The following is a 16,859-nucleotide window of genomic DNA, read 5'->3' as shown; positions in this document are numbered from 1 at the left end:
CTAAAACAGGAAAAAAAAAAATTAGCTGGGGATGGTGGTGCATGGCTGTAATCCCAGCTACTTGGGAGGCTGAGGCAGGAGAATCACTTGAACCCAGGAGATAAGAGGTTGGAGTGAGCCAAGATCATTCCACTGCACTCCAGTCTGGGAGGCAGAGTGAGACTCCTTCACAACAAAAATAAACAAACAAACAAACAAAACGACAACAGCAACAAAAACCGAAGGAGGAATAGTAGATTCACAGAAGGCAGGCATTTTCCTGCAGCACTCTCTTGAAGGAGATACCAAATGCTCGTGACTTCTGGGAAGCGGGTGACAATACTCTGGGAGCTTTGTGAGAACAGCTGACAAAGGAATGGAGAGACAATATGGACCCTGAGCCTGGAAGAAATGTTACAGAGTCACAGAAAGATGAGAATGTATCTGTGAGTGTAAAAAGCAGGCGTGTAGGAAAGGTGCACCATTTCAGATGCACTGAGTGTCTTGTTCTTTTAGTCCGAGAATTCCTGAATATGTGTTCACTCATTGCCTATTATCGCCTGTGTATTCGGATGAGAAAACCTTAAGCAAACGTTGTGAGTGCAACATTAATTTCCCATAAATTACTGTGTGAAAATAAATAACATTTAAAAGCTGTTGGAATTCCTAAAAGGCATTTTACGCCTTGAGAGAGATGTGACTGTGATCTGTCACATATGGTTATAACTTCTGTTTCTCAGATCAGACATTGACTTGTTTTCTAATTTTTCTTGTTCTATACAATGACTAGAGGAATTAAACAATATCAGGGACAAATACTTCCTGACTTTTTTTTCTTTTCTGAGATGGAGTTTCACTCTTTCGTCTAGGCTGGAGTGTGCAGTGGTGCAATCTTGGCTCACTGCAACCTCCCCCCACCTTGGAGTCAAGTGATTCTCCTGCCTCAACCTCCTGAGTAGCTGGGATTATAGGCACCTGCCACCATGCCATTTTTTTTTTTTTTTTTGAGATGGAGACTCACTTTGTTGCCCAGGCTGGAATGCAGTGGCGCAGTCTCAGCTCACCACAACCGCTGCCTGCCAGGTTCAAGTGATTCTCCTGCCTCAGCCTCCCAAGTGGCTGGGATTACAGGCACACACCACCACGCCCAGCTCATTTCTGTGCTTTTAGTAGAGATAAGGTTTCACCAAGTTGGTCAGGCTGGTCTCAAACTGTTGACCTCATGATCTGCCCACCTTGGCCTCCCAAAGTGCTGGGATTACAGGTGTGAGCCAGCATGCTTTAGCCTAATTTTTGTATTTTTAGTAGGGATGGGATTTCACCATGTTGGCCAGGCTGGTCTCGAACTCCTGACCTCAGGTAATACACCTGCCTCAGCCTTCCAAAGTGCTGGAATTACAGGCATGAGCCACCGTGCCTGGCCACCTCCTGCCTTCTTAATTATTGAAACTTGTTAAAGATTACCTTCCCCTTTTTTGCCCTATTTTCCTTAGACCAGATGACAGAAAACTCATGACTATTGCACCCTCTGTAAAAGATGTTACATGTCCTTTTCCCTAAAATAAACACTGCCTATAACCAAGTTCCTGGAACTATGCACCAATCTTGTATGGACAATGTAATCCTGCTAAAAATGCCTCTGTGTCTGCCTATGGAAATAAACCTCTAAGCTTCCCTCCTTTGCAACTCTGACTCCTTTCTTTTGGGGTGTTTCCAGGTGGGCCATCCTGAAACTTTGAGTGTGAATAAATGCTCTTTAAATGAGATTCTGGCCTTTTTGATTATTTCAGGTTGACAACTATAAATCGACTAATTTTGGTGAATTTGCTGTAAATCTAACATTTGCTGTATCAGTTTGGTTGCATAACAGGGGAATCTGTAGGACGTCTAAGTGACCCCCAGCTTCTGAAATAACGACTTGTAAGCATTCTCTGGACCAGAACGCTGCCAGAGGACTTTAAAGAAAAGAGGCTTATCTGTCACTGCAGATGGGGGCAGCTATAAAAAGTTAATTCTTGTCTTAGGGCAGGGACACGTCTTTTGGAGGATGTGGTTTCGTGGGTTTTCTTTTCCTTGCTACAGTTGTGATAATTTCCAGGGCTCCTAACTCAACTGAAGGTTCATTGATTGAAGCATTTTTGAGAGCTTCAGATGAAGCCATTTCTGAACAAAATCCTTGAAATTAAAAACTTTCTTGGTTGCATTTTGCCTTAAAACTATGGAAATACCAGGATGACATACTTTTTAAAAACTATCAAGTTAAAGGAGTTTTTCTTTTTAATTTTAGATAATAATAATATCTTGTAGTTAGTATGGTACTTTCTCCAAAAAAGATCCAAACTTCTCCGCAAGTGCTATTATTATTTTACATTATCCTTTGGGAAGCAAAAACGGGGAACCAGCGTCACAAAGAAATGTTAGGTGCCCTGTTCAGAGTAACTCACAAACTCATGCCCTGAAGGCATAACCGGAAGTAGAGCTTTGTGTGTTCTATGAATAGAAAGTGAAACTCAGTTTCCTTTTTCATAAAACAAAAATTTCAGAGTAATACGGACCGAGAATGTTCATCTGTGCAGACTGGGAGTGTGGGAGTCAAGGGCAGTGACGCGAATCCAGGGACGCTAGCATTCTGCCTCCTGGCATCACCCTGGGAGACCGCGCCTCAGAGACCTGCGAAACCACAGCCGCCTGCCCTCAAATCCAGTCTGAGGAAGGACCCGGAGACAGAGATGTCCCCGCAGAATCTAGAGCTACTTAAGTGTGAAATAGTAACACTTCTTAAATGTCAGTTTTAGACTAGAATACAGATCGGCCTTTCAGAATTCAAAGGAGACACAAAGGTAGACCTTAGTTCACTTTTAATTTCTAAGGGAAAATTAGTTCCTTGAAATTAAAAACAAACAGCATCCTTACAGTGTTAGATGCATCTTTCCTTTCCAAACAAATTTTCGAAGTAAAGCTTCTTATTGTTCCACAGTTTATCAGAGATAGAGTACAGAAACTTTAGATACTTGATTTATTAATCTTTCTTTTGCTGTAATATAATTAAAAAGAGGGAAATTGTTTTTTCAGTGTTTATTTTTCCCTGTGAGTGAAAGTTTTATAGTTTTTTTTTTTTTTTTTTTTTTTTTTTTTTTGAGGGGTTGTTTTTTTGCCCAGGCTGGAGTGCAGTGGCTCAGTCTTGGCTCACTCCAAACTTCCCCTCCTGGATTTAAGTGATTCCCCTGCCTCAGCCTTTCAAGTAGCTGGGATTGCAGGTGCCCTCCACCACGCCCAGCAATTTTTTAGTGGAGGCGTGGTTTCACCATGTTGGCCAGGCTGATCTTGAACTACTGACCTCGTGATCTGCCTGCTTCAACCTCCCAAAATGCTGGCATTACAGACATGAGCCACCGTGCCCGGTTGGTTAACTATTTTTTTTCTAATTGTTTTAAATCTACTTGTAAGTGAATATAGTTGCGAGATTTATGACAACTATTCTTGCAGACAAATTTTATTGTGGATTTTCATATTTTTTATTTTTTTACCTTTAAAATGTAAGTAATGGAAAATAGTAAAAATCTAAGTTGGAAATCTAGTAGTGCAGAAGTTGGCTGGCATCTGCACTGAAGGGGGGACTGAGAAGGGGTCATGCAATTTCAAGCCCTGTAGACATTCATGTAAGACAGAAAATGTAAATATTAATAACAAAGAAATGTTACAAAAAAAGGAAAAGAAAGAATAGCAAGCCCTTCTTTCCTCTTGCCAAGAGAGCAGCATCTCAGAATGCTGATCTACGTTAGACCCTGAGCCAGTAATTTATGTCAGAGCCTGAATGATGTGCAGAGTCCTCTTGATCTAGCATGCAGAAAATTAATTTTGAAGATTCTTTTGATCTGAGCCTCATTCAGATTCAGGCTCAGATTCCATGAATTATTCTGTACATCTGTGTCCCCAGACAGTGCCATACCATTAGGGCCCCTGGTTTTACATCTCCCAGCCCCTCTGCCTGTAACTCTAACTCTGTCCTGGGCAAGGGTGAAGTGGGTGCCTCAGAGCCCTGCAAATACATGGCAGAGCTGGGCTTGAACTTCAGAATCCAAATCCACAGGAATTTTTATAATTCTTAGCTTCCTAAATGGCTGTACCATATTTTCGCCCTTCCATAGGTGATATATCCCTCATCTGTGCACTTTAAAAACTTTTAACAATTTAACCCAAATGCCCCCAATTTATAACAAGTGAATAGCTGTCCTCAGAATCTCCTGAATAATCTGATATTCAACAGGCACACTCTTTGGAGGCAGAAAGCAGATGAATAACTTCCTTTTAAAAATAGCAATGTCCTGGAGAAGTACAGAATTTATCTTCTCTGATGCCTTCACTAGTATACACAGGTAACTGTCCTCTCAAGAGAGGTCATCCCCAACATGTTCCCAGAACGAAGCATCGTCCTTACACATATCAATTGTTGCCTTTTGCATTCACTTATGGTGTTTAGTCAGTTACTTTGACATGTGAGGTTTGAATAATAAATTAAGACATATCAAAAACAACAACTCGGAGTGTTGGGCAAGGGTGATGAAAGCTTCTTCCTTTCTTTCCTTCCTCTCTTTCTAAAAGGACTCGGTTCCTTGAAATTTGAGTCCTGAGCCAGATTTACATTTCACGTGCACATTCTCCGTCAGTTTTTTTTCTCTCCCGGCACCAGTGTTGTGGATGCACTTGTTGCTCAGGTCTTGGTAAAGCATCTCAGCTTTACAGAACTCATTTATGCCTAGTGTTCCATTATTGGAACAGTAAGAATGTGGGAGTTGTTTATATCCTACTGTTCAAGGTCATTGCCAAGGTCCGATTTCAAAATTCAAAAAATTGCAACCTCAGGCATAAATGGGCTAAGGGGATCTCTCATAAGAGGGAAAGAAATTCTGCCTGAAGCTGTGATGGACAGGCAAGAGAAGGGAGCACACCTATCTTCTACAAAGCGGGATTCCCAACAGCCTTCCCCATAAGACACGAAAACTGTCATACATGCAAATCTAAAAAAAAGAAAAAAGCTGGGAGAATTCACCAAGAGAAACACAACTGTCTAAGTGCCCACAAGCCCAGTCTAAAGTGTGCTTCTAGTAACATACACAGAAAGATACAACAAAAATAAAATAATTTACAATCCTATTAGCAACTGTTAGTTTTTCGTTTTTCATGCTTATACATGCATAGGTTCTTACTTAAAAGGAAATATTATATATTCCCACATGATTTCACAAACATCATTTCATATTAGTATTTAAGCATTTATACCATCATTTAAAATGGTTATATGGTATTATTTTCTCTGACCATATAATAATTTGTTCAATAAATCTATCATTGGGCATTTGTGTTATTTCCAATTTTTCACTATTATGAAAGCTTCAGAAGAAAACTTTATTTATAGCAAAAAAATAATAAAGTGTGTTTAGCAGCTTGCTACAAGCTCCAAAATAACACAAGAGGAAAAGGTGACAGGGAGCCCCAAGGTATGGAGACAATCTAGACAACAGCATGGAAAGGGTGGCAGAATTTGTCGCTTTGCCTGTAGGTGACATAACTTCACCCTCCCAGGCCAATGGATATCTAGCATCTCCAGGAGGGAGTTTCCAGTACAAAATCTCTCTAGCCTTCATCATGGGAAGTTCAGCCTGCTCCCTGCAGCAGGAAGCGGGCCTGCATTCTCAACAGCTGATCAGGACACCTCACTCCTTTCTACTTCCTCTCCTACAGCCACACCATTCATGCCCAAGGTCCCTTCTGCCATTCAAACTCCTGTTTCTAGTTTCTCTCAGCTCTGGTACTTTGTGTCTGCCTTCTGATCTAATATTCCTCATACTGTTAGAAATGCTGTTATTTGAGTGTGAAGTTCTCAAGGTTGCGAGCTGTATTATATATTTCTGTGTCCTCCACAGAGCTTTGAGCACAGCATATGCTCAGTAAGCGATTTGCCATGATCTGATTTCTCTTTATCTTACGTAAGTGCATTTATTCATTGATTTGGTCACTGGACATTTGCTTAGAATCTACTGGGAACTGCAGAGGTGGTGATGGATGCCCCAGTTGCCATCCACTTTCTTAATTCATTCCCTGATTTACTCATTAATTCTCTCTTCATTGGTTCTCTGGTTCCCTCATTAATTCACCTTAGAAGTTTTCTCTCATTCACTCTCCAGTTGTCATGACTTGAGATAGAAAATGGGAAAAGGGCTGGATGCAGTGGCTCATTCCTGGAATCCCAGCACTTTGGGAAGCCAAGGTGCGTGGATCACCTGAGGCCAGGAGTTCGAGACCAGCCTTCCCAACACGGGGAAACCTTGTCTCTACTAAAAATACAAAAATTAGCTGAATGTGGTGCACACCTGTAATCTCAGCTACATGGGAGGCTGAGGCAGAATAATTGCTTGAATCCAGGAGGCAAAGGTTGCAGTGAGCTGAGATTGTGCCACTACATTCCAGCCTGGGTGACAGAGTGAGACTCCATCTCAAAAAACAAAAAACAAAACAAAACAAAACAAAAAGCCAAACAAACGGAAAAACCTCCACCCCTTGTGTTCTTTGGACCTTTCTTAGTCACATGGTCCCACCTGGGGCTGCTAATTAGTGCAGGTGGTAGACAGCCAGGATGAAGTGGGGGAGAGGAGACAGACAAGGAGAGAGGGATCACAATGTGTGTGCATGAAAACTAATCTTCAAGGATGAAGATTTTTTCCTTGAACTCCTTCAAGGAAAAAGGAGACCAGGATGCAAGTCCTCCCAGAACGGCAGAGCCTCCTGGCAAATTCAGTGCAAGGAAAGGGTCCCAATGCTGAGTCGGAATGCAGACACATCCAATCTCCACCTCCCAGCTCAGGGGCTTGCTCACTGATGGAACCCTCTCTAAGTCTGCTTTTTCTCCCAGCCTTGAAGAGAAAAATAGTAGTGTACATGCATTTTGATCTATTTTCCAATTTTTATCTCTTCAAATACATGAACAAACAGTTGTCACATTCTCCCCCAAGTCACAGTCTGCTGAGAAGCCTGGTTGTTACGCTAAATGAAACCAACTTCTAAAAACCAGGAAAACAGACAAACAAATCTAGAAGTAAAGATCTTTCCCAATTGACGACATTAAAACGTTCTAAGTAATACTTCCATGGTGTGTAGAAGGGACGAACCTTGTTTGGATGGATGGCAGGTGCACCGAAATGTAAGATAAATATGGAGACAATGACCCACGTCTCCTAATGAGGGCGCCCCTGGAGGTACCACACTGAGACAGGTTAGAGGGGAGGTGGGGTTGTCGGAGCTGAAGCCATACCTTAGTCTGGAACGTACAAAACATGTGCGTCAGAAATGGATGCTCCCAGGCCAAGGAAAGAACTCTCTTCTCTACCATCGTGCACTCGACATCATCGTCCATCAAGACCACATCTTTCTTTAAGGCCTTTATTGCAAAAAATTGATTGGTTTTCTTGAATTCTGCCAGGAAGACCTAGAAGGAAGGGGAAGAAGTAACTTATTTTAGAATTTGGATTCTCACTTCTTAAAAAAGAGACAAAGTCTTGAGAGAGACCTGTGTTGAATGAGAAAAGGGGTTTCTTCTCCAGCCCCCATCCATCCCGGATAGGCTATTCCCAAGACAAAATGGAGGACTTCACTGGCTTCAGATATTATAGCACTGTTTCATGCTACCTTTGTACTCTTTCCAAGGGTTTCACAAAATTATTAAGCAATTGAATGGGTTTTTAAAAGTGTGCCCTGCCTGCTCGGGAACCTGAGTAAGAGTATAATAAAAATCCAGAGAGACAAAAGCACAGTGAAGAAAGAAGAGCCGGAGGAGCAGAGAGGAAATATTGTACTTGAAACGTCACTGCAAGTGCACATAAAACCTAGCTTTATGTTTTACTCAGTTTTTCCAGGCCAAAAGAAGAGTGGAGGGATATAGTTCTCCTTGTGTACTTAAAAAATAAACACCAGCCTGGTATAGTGGCTCATGCCTGTACTCCCAGGATTTTAGGAGGCCAAGGCAGGTGGATCACCTGAGGTCAGGAGTTCGAGACCAGCGTGGTCAACATGGTAAAACCCTGCCTCGATCAAAAAAAAAAAACCAAAAACATAAATTAGCTGGGCATGGTGGTGGGTGCCTGTAGTCTCAGCTACTTAGGAGGCTGAGGCGGGGAATTGCTTGAATGTGGGAGGTGGAGGTTGTGGTGAGCTGAGATTGCACCATTGCACTCCAGCCTGGGCAACAGAGCGAGACTCTGTCTCAAAAGGAAGAAAAAAAAACCCACCATTTTCTCTGACAGCATAGCAAAGAATTATTCATAGCCAAATGTATGGTACATAGTAGGTCCTAAAATGTGAATGGCACTGGGTTCAAAGAATGACTTGCTCAGATTCTTGGAGCTACTAGGGAAGGATTTAACTCCAAAGTTTACTTTTCCCACTTGATTTCGTGGCCCTTACATCAGAGGACACCAAAATGTGAATGACACATTTTAGGACCTACTATGCGTCATGCATTCTGCTACCTGCTTTACATTTTCAACCTAGTTTTATTAGCTAATTGAATTCTTAGCTTGTCATGCTCTGTAGGACAGAAGTTAACAGCAACAACAACAAAATACTGAGTTCAAAGAATAACTTGCTCAGATTCAGATTCTTGGAGCTACTAGGGGAAGATTTAACTCTAAAGTTTACTTTCCCCACTTGATTTCGTGGCTCATGTATCAAAGGACACCAGATGGCATATGATGGCGGGTTTCAACAATTTTAGTTTTTGCAAATGATACAGCAACACACTGTTGGCAATTGTAAGGGCATGGCATTTGGATACAGAAAATTCTAGCTCCAGTTTTACTTCACAGACATTTACTAGCTGTGGAAATGTGGGCAGACCAATGAGGCTCCCTGGGCTTCAGTTTCCAATTACTGCATTCTCTAACTGACGGGACTATTGTGAAAGTCAGATGAGATCAGATCTGGAAAAGTCAGCTCTAAAATGATCTCTGAATCACAGTTGTTAAAATTCAGTCATTTGTCATTTGTTTCTTTTGTTGACTTTTGGGAAAGGCTGAAGTCAGTGATGCTACACCAGTCCTGGACATGTGAGTGTCTAAGTTTAAAACACAATGGTGCAGATTTGTGGATTGGTGGTAGCTGACTTGATAGAAGGGGTGAAACTTAGATGAGAATCAGGCAAATGAATGATGCTCACATCCCCAGAAAACACACAATTTGGGCCAGGCATGGTGGCTCATGCCTATAATCCCAGCGCTTTGGGAGGCTGAGGCAGGCGGATCACAAGGTCAGGAGTTTGAGACCAGCCCGGCCAACATGGTGAAACCCTGTCTCTACTAAAAATACAAAAAAATTAGTCAGGCATGGTGGCAGGTGCCTGTAATCCCAGCTACTTGGGAGGCTGGGATAGGAGAATCCTTTGAACCTGGGAGGCAGAGGCTGCAGTGAGCTGAGATAGCACCACAGCATTCCAGCCTGAGCAACAGAGCAAGATTCCATCTAAAAAGAAAAAGGGAAAACACACAATTTGTTTCCCTGGGCTTAAAAGTAGATTGAAAACAAGGGTGTAGAGGCCTTGGTGAGGATACATACTTTCCATATAAAGCCAGAAGGGAGAGAAAAGAAGGTTTTGGAGTGTTCTCAGTGTAGTGAGAAAGAGCAACATGGCTGTCCCATCTTGCTTTGATGCCTCCCCCTACTCCTCTCCTCTCCATGCATAGGGACCCAAGGTCCTGATGAAAAGACGTGGACGGCTTTGGACACGGAGTGGGGAAACCTGGGGCTCCCAGCTGCGCCTTGGGATACTGACCAAGGCTTGAAGGTTTAACTAAATGTCTTTCTTATTAACCTTCTTCAAATGTAGAAATCCACATGGGAACAAAGAAAGAAAAACATTTCATGAACAATTAAAAGTACTCTTTTAGTAACTGCTTCTTTCAGTAAAACATCCTAAAGCCAGCCATAAACTAAGAAGCCGAAAAGACCATTTCCATCTATATAATGTGCTTTCAATTTTTGGTAACAGGTTATAATTGCACATTAATTGCTGCTAAATTGTAATGAAGACTGGCTGTAAAATTGTCTATTATGCTCGGATTAGCACCAAATGAGCCTGCTGTGGTTCATATTATTGTGGAAATGAACAAAAAGAATTCATGAATATCAGCTACGATGTGCAAGAGAGAGTAGATGTTGCTGAAAGGCAAGTCACCAGTGTTTAAATCCAAACCCCAACTGGAGCACAATATTATTTAGCTGTGGCGACTGCTCAGTTGCATTTTAGTTTGTTTAATATTAAATAAACTGGGTAAGATTTCCTGCCAAAGTCTGGTGAGCAGGTGTGGTGCATAATGCTGCCTTTGGCTGCACAGATTCATGGAATAGCTGTTGCTCATTAAAATGTTTGTAGGGGTCCCATCCAAGAATTTAAAACAAATAGGAGCCCTGTTAATACATGAGATATCCTTAATATCAAAAATTACCTAAAAGCCTACATTCCATATCGTCCCTCCTTAAATCACTAGCTTGAAAATTTCCTGCAGTCACTGATAGTGGGTTATAATTTCTTAAATTGTCTCTTCTTCCTTCTCCTCACCTCCCTTTTCCTTCTTGTCCCCTTTTCCTCTTTCCTTCCTCTCCTTGTCATCTGTGAGTGACAGAGACAACCCCCCACCTGCATGCATGGTAGGAAGAATTTAGAGGAGGGACTTTCTCCGCAGTTTTTTTCTGGGACTCTCAAGCTACAATTTTGTTATGGGCTTAATTGTGTCTATGCTGAAGTCCCAATCCCCAGTCCCTTGGAATGTGACCATATTTGGAGACAGGACCTTCAAAGTGGTAATTAAGGTTTAATGAGGTTATTAAGGCAGGTCCTAATCCAATAGGACTGGTGTTTTCATAGAAGAGAAAATTTAAGCCAGGTGTGGTGGCACAACTGTAATCCTAGCTACTAGGGAAGTTGAGACGTGAGGATCACTTGAGTTTGAGAGGTCAAGACCAGCCTGGGCAACATAGTGAGACCTATCTCAAAAAAGGAGGAGATTTAGATGCAGACATGCACCGCAGGAAGATGGTATGAAGGCACAGGGAGAGGGTGGCCATTACAAAGCAAGGAGAGGAGCCTGGGAAGAAAGAACCCAGGTGACACCTTGATGGTGAACTTCCATCCTCCAGACCTGTGAGAACATGAACTTCTGTTGGTTAAGTCAGCCAGTATGTGATATTTTGTTATAGTGGCCTGTATTAGTCTGTTCTCACGCTGCTAATAAAGACATACTGGAGAGTGGATAATTTATAAGGGAAAGAGGTTTAATGGACTCACAGTTCCACATGGCTGGGGAGGCCTCGCAATCATAGAGGAAGACGCAGGCGGGGCAAAGGGGATGTCTTACATGGCAGCAGGCAAGAGAGAGCATGTGCAGAGAATACCCATTGATAAAACCATCAGCTCTCATGAGACTTATTCACCATCACGAGAACAGCATGGGAAAATCCGTCCCATGATTCGACTGCCTTCCACTGGGTCCCTCCCATGACATATGGGGATTACTACAATTCAAGGTGAGATTTGGGTGGGGACACAGAGCCAAACCCTATCACAGCCTAAGCAAACTTATACGAGTCTGAAGACATTTAATAGAGAGAGAGAGAAAATCAAAAAATCACATATAAAGCAAAACAACACTGTAGGCTTGAGAATGAAGCAAAAGAAGAAAGAACAAAACGAAACAATCACAAACACCGTGTGAAAGAGGAAGTGGCTGAGGCACCTTTCTATTTCTTTGGTGCCCAAAGACATCAAACTCATAGGCGTGTGGGGGTGTGTACTTTACAAGTAAAGTTAGCTTTGGAGACTACAATGGGCCTGGAATTCTTGGGGGTTCCTATTTATTTAGAGATCTCCCAGGAAAGTAACACACGGCCCTGCTGGCCCCATGAGTTTAGTTTCATTAACCAGGAGCTTGGCTCATCAGCTCCTGGAGTTGGTCTCCCGTGCAGTAGCTTACCTTGCCAAAACTTCCTTTCCCCAACATCTTGTGCAAGATAAAATCCTCGATTTTCAGTTTCATCTGCAGAGACGGTTTTTCTACGTTCAGTTCAGGTTCTGGAAGATGGCACATTTTATCCACCTCATCCAACGGAGACTCCCAGGAGATTCCCTGGGGCTCTGAAAATGGCAAGCTGGTGGTTAAAAATACACATGGAGTAATGGAGGTCATTCTAGTTACTTAGAGCACATGCTTTCTCTTCTGCTTCCCATGCTGAGGCTCCATCATAGTAATTGGAGGTATTTAAAGGGTCTCCTGCAGTTCAGGGAGCTTTAATACCTCTCCAACTATCGGTGAGGGCAGCACCCCCCGTCTGTGAACCCAGCATTTGGAATTTGGAATGTGGACCGTGTCTCTTTCTCCAATAGATTGGGAAATAGTTCAAATTAAGAAACACATTCCAATCAGCAAAAGACCATATAGGCAAAATGCACAAGCACTGTTAATAATGTCAAATCAAGGACAACTAGGGATTTTGACCAAATTTCGGGAAAAAAATGATTTTCAATTGTTTGCATGGCTCACAAGCACAGTGGCATCAATTTCTACAAATTACAGTGTGAGGGCAAGGAAATGAAATCTAGCAGGTATTTAAATATCTGAACCACATCATTCATCACAGAATTCAAGTCAAGATGCTACCTACGCTGGCCAGGCATGGTGGCTCACACTGTAATCCAATAACTTTGGGAGACCAAGGCGGGCGGATTGCCTGGGATCAGGTGTTGAATACCAGTCTGGGTGACGTGGTGAAACCCCATCTCTACTAACATACAAAAAATTAGCTGGGTGTGGTTGTACACGCCTGTGGTCCCAGCTACTCTGGAGGCTAAGGCAGGGGAATCCCTTGAACCCAGGAGGCAGAGGTTGCAGTGAGCTGAGAGTGTGCCACTGCATTCCAGCCTGGGCCACAGAGTGAGATTCTGTCTTTAAAAAAAAAAAAAAAAAAAAAAAAAAAAGATACTGCCTATGTTGATGGTTGCTGAGATGGTCTCTTTTACTGCCTGGCAACCCCTCCTAAATGTAACCCAAACCTTTCTTTTACATTTTTAAGTTGATTTTAAGTCAGAGAAAACAAAAGAAAAATTGTTTGGAATTTCTCCCTGCCTACAATATTTCCTTTATTTTTAGATCCCCAGGTTTATCTTTCACACTCTTCCTTAAGTCCAAGGACAAAAGTATTTTATAATGTATGCTGAAACTACTCAGGTCTCAGAAACACAAGGTCACATCCACTCATGAATTACTTTCAAACAGTAGGCTGGAAAAACTGCCATAATGTCATGAAAGTGGCCTTGAGTCCTCCTCTTTCCCACCCTTAAATTTGAGTCTCAATGGTGCAGAGTAAGAACATCTTCTGTGGCTTTCCCACCGACACATTTTAAGATAGATTTATTTCTGTAAAACAATTTGACCTTGACAGAATGTAGCATGCTGAAATTCTAAGAAAACATTTGCAGTTGTTCCTTCCAGACCTATCCCAATTTTCTAATCCCCACCTTCTGCCCTTACAAAGGTAGCCTAACGTGGCTTATTTTGGTTTCTTTTCTAAGAAGTGGGAGCCTCTCAGTTGGTAGCTGGAGGTGCATCACCTATCAGACCATGTAAGCTGATAACATAAATCCAAGGGCATCAGGTTAGGGTTAATGGAGACTAGTGACTGACATTGATTAGATTGCTAACCAGGACAGCTACCTCTTTTTCCCGGTGTTGGTAAACATGGCGGCCTTGCTTCATTTTTGATGGGGCATGGGAGACCAATTTCAACTGGACCTTCTCTGAAGATCTGTTCAGTATCTCTTAAGCAGCGAGCCTAGATGACAAATGGAGAATCAGACCGCCCACCCATCTACCGCTGATAGAACAGCTCAGCCTGCTAACCACAGGGACAAAAGCCATTTAAAATCCCTAAATGCACAGGGTCACCAAAGCTCTTCTTTTCCTCAACATTCTTTTAGAATCCCATATTCTGGGAGCGCCTATCTATTGTATTTTATGCATTGGCAGAACATATTTGCCTCCTTCACACTTTTCTGGGGCTGACAGGATTCTCCCATGCCGTCTACATCATTCCATCACAAAGAAGGACAGTGGGTCAATGGATGGGAAAACAGCTGATTCGGGTAATGCCAAGTCTTACAGAGGGTTTATCCTCGGATGTGGGAATTCAGCAAATGCCAAGGCAGTAAACAGCAGGGCAAAAGTTGCCCTGGACTCAGTGTTCTGTGAGGATTCTGGGGAAGATACTGGCACATAAGTGTTTTCCCCCAGGCTATTCTATAGCCCACATATATTCACATAAAGCTGTCAATGAATCCTTAATAATTTTAATGAATTTGTATCTGCATTGCTCACGCCATGCAGAAGTTAAGATTTTATAAAGATCTGCATAATACAAATGCATTAAATAAATATCTCAAAGCGGGGCTATGGGCGTGGAGATGAAAGCAGAGGGCAAGGCTGGTACTCAGGAATACATCCCAGCATTTCCTGTAGGGCTGCTACAGGTGGAGGAGCGGGAGGGCATGGGCATCCTTGTTGAGCGGCATGGCGGGAATGTGTTCACGGCTTGTGCTTCTACCTGTTGGGTGCTCTCAATCATGGCCAGCGCTTCAGCCATTAGCTTCTGGTTTATGCCACAAAGGTTGGCCACCTTCGTCTGGCATCTGTGATGTACGTTCATGCCACATGCTGGAAAGAAGAAGGTGGATGGTGAGCAAGAGTGGAAGAATCCCTTGGTGCTGGGCAGTGACTCCCTCTAGAGCTAAGACAGAGCCTTGTGGATAGGGAGGGAAGCCTAAGGTGCCACGGCTGGAGGCATTTGGCCCTGGCTCTCCCTGGTAATGATCCACATGTGGGAAGGGAAAGTGAGGTAAAAGGTGGACTCAACTCTGGAGGAGATGGGGTTCAGACACAGACCAAATTGAAGACTAGCTAAAACAGGGACAAGGCAGAAGTAGCTTTCCGGAAGATGCCCACCTGTGTGCCATGTCGGTTTACTGTTGCCATGGCAACACCCAGAAGTTACCACCCTTTTCCTAGGAACTTAATGTGCATGTAGTTAAAAGTGGGTATAAATGTAATTGTTTAATTTTTCGCAGAGATGGGGGTCTCACTTTGTTGCCCAGGCTGGTCTCAAACTCCTGGGCTCAAGCCATCCTTCCACACTGGCCTCCCAAAGTGCTGGGATTACAAGTATGTTATTGTGCTTGGCCTCGAGTCTTTACTATAGAAAGGAATTTTTTATGATTGTGCTCCAAATTCCACATTGTCAGCGTGACTCGCATTGGCCTTATTTAGAAGGTGTTAGGTTTTAACTTGGGTAGCCCCAGCTGCATTTTCTTACGCATCACTGTAACATGAAGTGACCTTGTCAGCCAGGGTGGAACATACGGGGATGGGATTTTACTTTGCTTCTTAAAACTGCAGCCACATCTAGGCTTGTCTGTGACTTGCATGGCTGTGAAGAAAGGCCATCATCATCTCCACGACAAGGTCATAAGTCTTTGTTACTAACCTACCAGGCCGTAACTCAATTTCTGGGTGGGCAAACAGTCCCTTTGGATGACTATTTTCGCGGGAATTATTGTGAGGAGAGAGAGAAGGTAGGGCAAAAGACTAAAGGAGGCCCTACCAAAGACGACGGCTTGTAAGGAGGCAGAATGAGAGGGAGGCAGAGGGGGAAGGAAGAGAGCTGGAGAAGAGGGTGAGGAGAGTCCAGAGAGGAGAATGCGGGCATGCGGGGGGAGCAGAGTGGAGGGGCAGGGACTGGGGGTGTCAGAAGCAAAAATGGGAAACCAGGGCGGGGGGGAAGGGGAGGAGAGAGGGAAGAGGAGAGGGGACAAAAGAAAACGGGGAGGGGAGCACTTGAAATGAAGGTGGTAGGAGAGAGCAGGGAGGAGGATGGAAGGGAAAGAATATTCAAGGAAAGAAAAGAAAGCAGGCACGAGAGCCGTGAAACACCACCCAGGAATCCCTGGAAGTTCTAAGATGTGCGGCGGTGCTGCTGGGAGCAGCTCTTGCGCGTGGGCGTTCGGGCTCCCAGGACGTATAACCCGACCTGAGACCATCAGAGACCCAAGAGGCGAGGATCTCACTATTCCTGTTTCTGTGGACATGGCCAGGGTGCTGGTCTCACTATTCCTGTTTCTGTGGACATGGCCAGGGTACTGGGACATTGTGTTTTCCCTCCATACTCTTCATGTCTTCTTGAACAAGGGTGTACAGAAAAATGTGTCAGTGTCCTTTGGGGCCAGGAAGGGATTCTTGAGGCTAGCGCTGGCTACCTATGATGTCTGCTTTAGGTAATGACTTGAAAACCTACCCCTCCTGCCTCCACTGAGAGATCACTCTGCGTTCCACCAGGCACGTGAGCATGATTGGGATGAAGAAGGGGAGAAGGTGGAAGATGCTGTGTTGCCTTCCATCACGTACCTCATCACTCAAAAGAGAGGACATACATTAGTCAGTAGCACTGATCAAATAGGGCTGCCAAGAAAAAATGAAGTGGCTTATATATTTCATGGTTCATCACAGGAGAAGCTCTGTGCTCACCAGTCATGGTGATTCACTGCTATAATCCCAGTCCTTTTGGAAGCTGAGGAGACAGGGTTGCTTCATCCTAGGAGTTTGAGATCAGCCTGGGCAATATAGCAAGATCCTATCTCTTAAAAAAAAAGACAGACAGACATGGTAGCACATGCCTGTGGTCCCAGCTACTTGGGAGGCTGAGTTGGGAGGATTGCTTGAGCTCAGGAAGTCAAGGCTGCAGTGAGCTGTGATCGAGCCACTGCATTCCAGCCTGGGCAACAAAGTCAGACC

The 16,859-nt window shown here is 43.5% G+C and overlaps 1 protein-coding gene across 7 annotated transcripts in view; it reads right to left on the bottom strand.

Annotated features, from left to right (window-relative positions):
- Window positions 1-16,859, bottom strand: part of PRKCQ (protein kinase C theta) — a 146,345-nt gene that overhangs the window by 47,093 nt on the left and 82,393 nt on the right. For 6 of the 7 annotated variants that reach the window (XM_032258165.1, XM_032258161.1, XM_032258167.1 and 3 more), the window contains exons 9-12: window positions 14,620-14,729; window positions 13,722-13,851; window positions 11,997-12,157; window positions 7,289-7,462 (exon numbers count right to left, since the gene is read on the bottom strand). In XM_032258165.1, the coding sequence (XP_032114056.1) occupies window positions 7,289-7,462; window positions 11,997-12,157; window positions 13,722-13,851; window positions 14,620-14,729 (575 nt within the window). The remainder of the gene's footprint in view (window positions 1-7,288; window positions 7,463-11,996; window positions 12,158-13,721; window positions 13,852-14,619; window positions 14,730-16,859) is intronic. The other variant, XM_032258166.1, reaches the window with a different exon arrangement.

Source organism: Sapajus apella, unplaced genomic scaffold (genome assembly GCF_009761245.1).
Source record: "Sapajus apella isolate SASKATOON/1434 unplaced genomic scaffold, GSC_monkey_1.0 scaffold100, whole genome shotgun sequence".
Classification (NCBI taxonomy): domain Eukaryota; kingdom Metazoa; phylum Chordata; class Mammalia; order Primates; family Cebidae; genus Sapajus; species Sapajus apella.
This window is presented reverse-complemented; position numbering and strand designations above follow the sequence as displayed.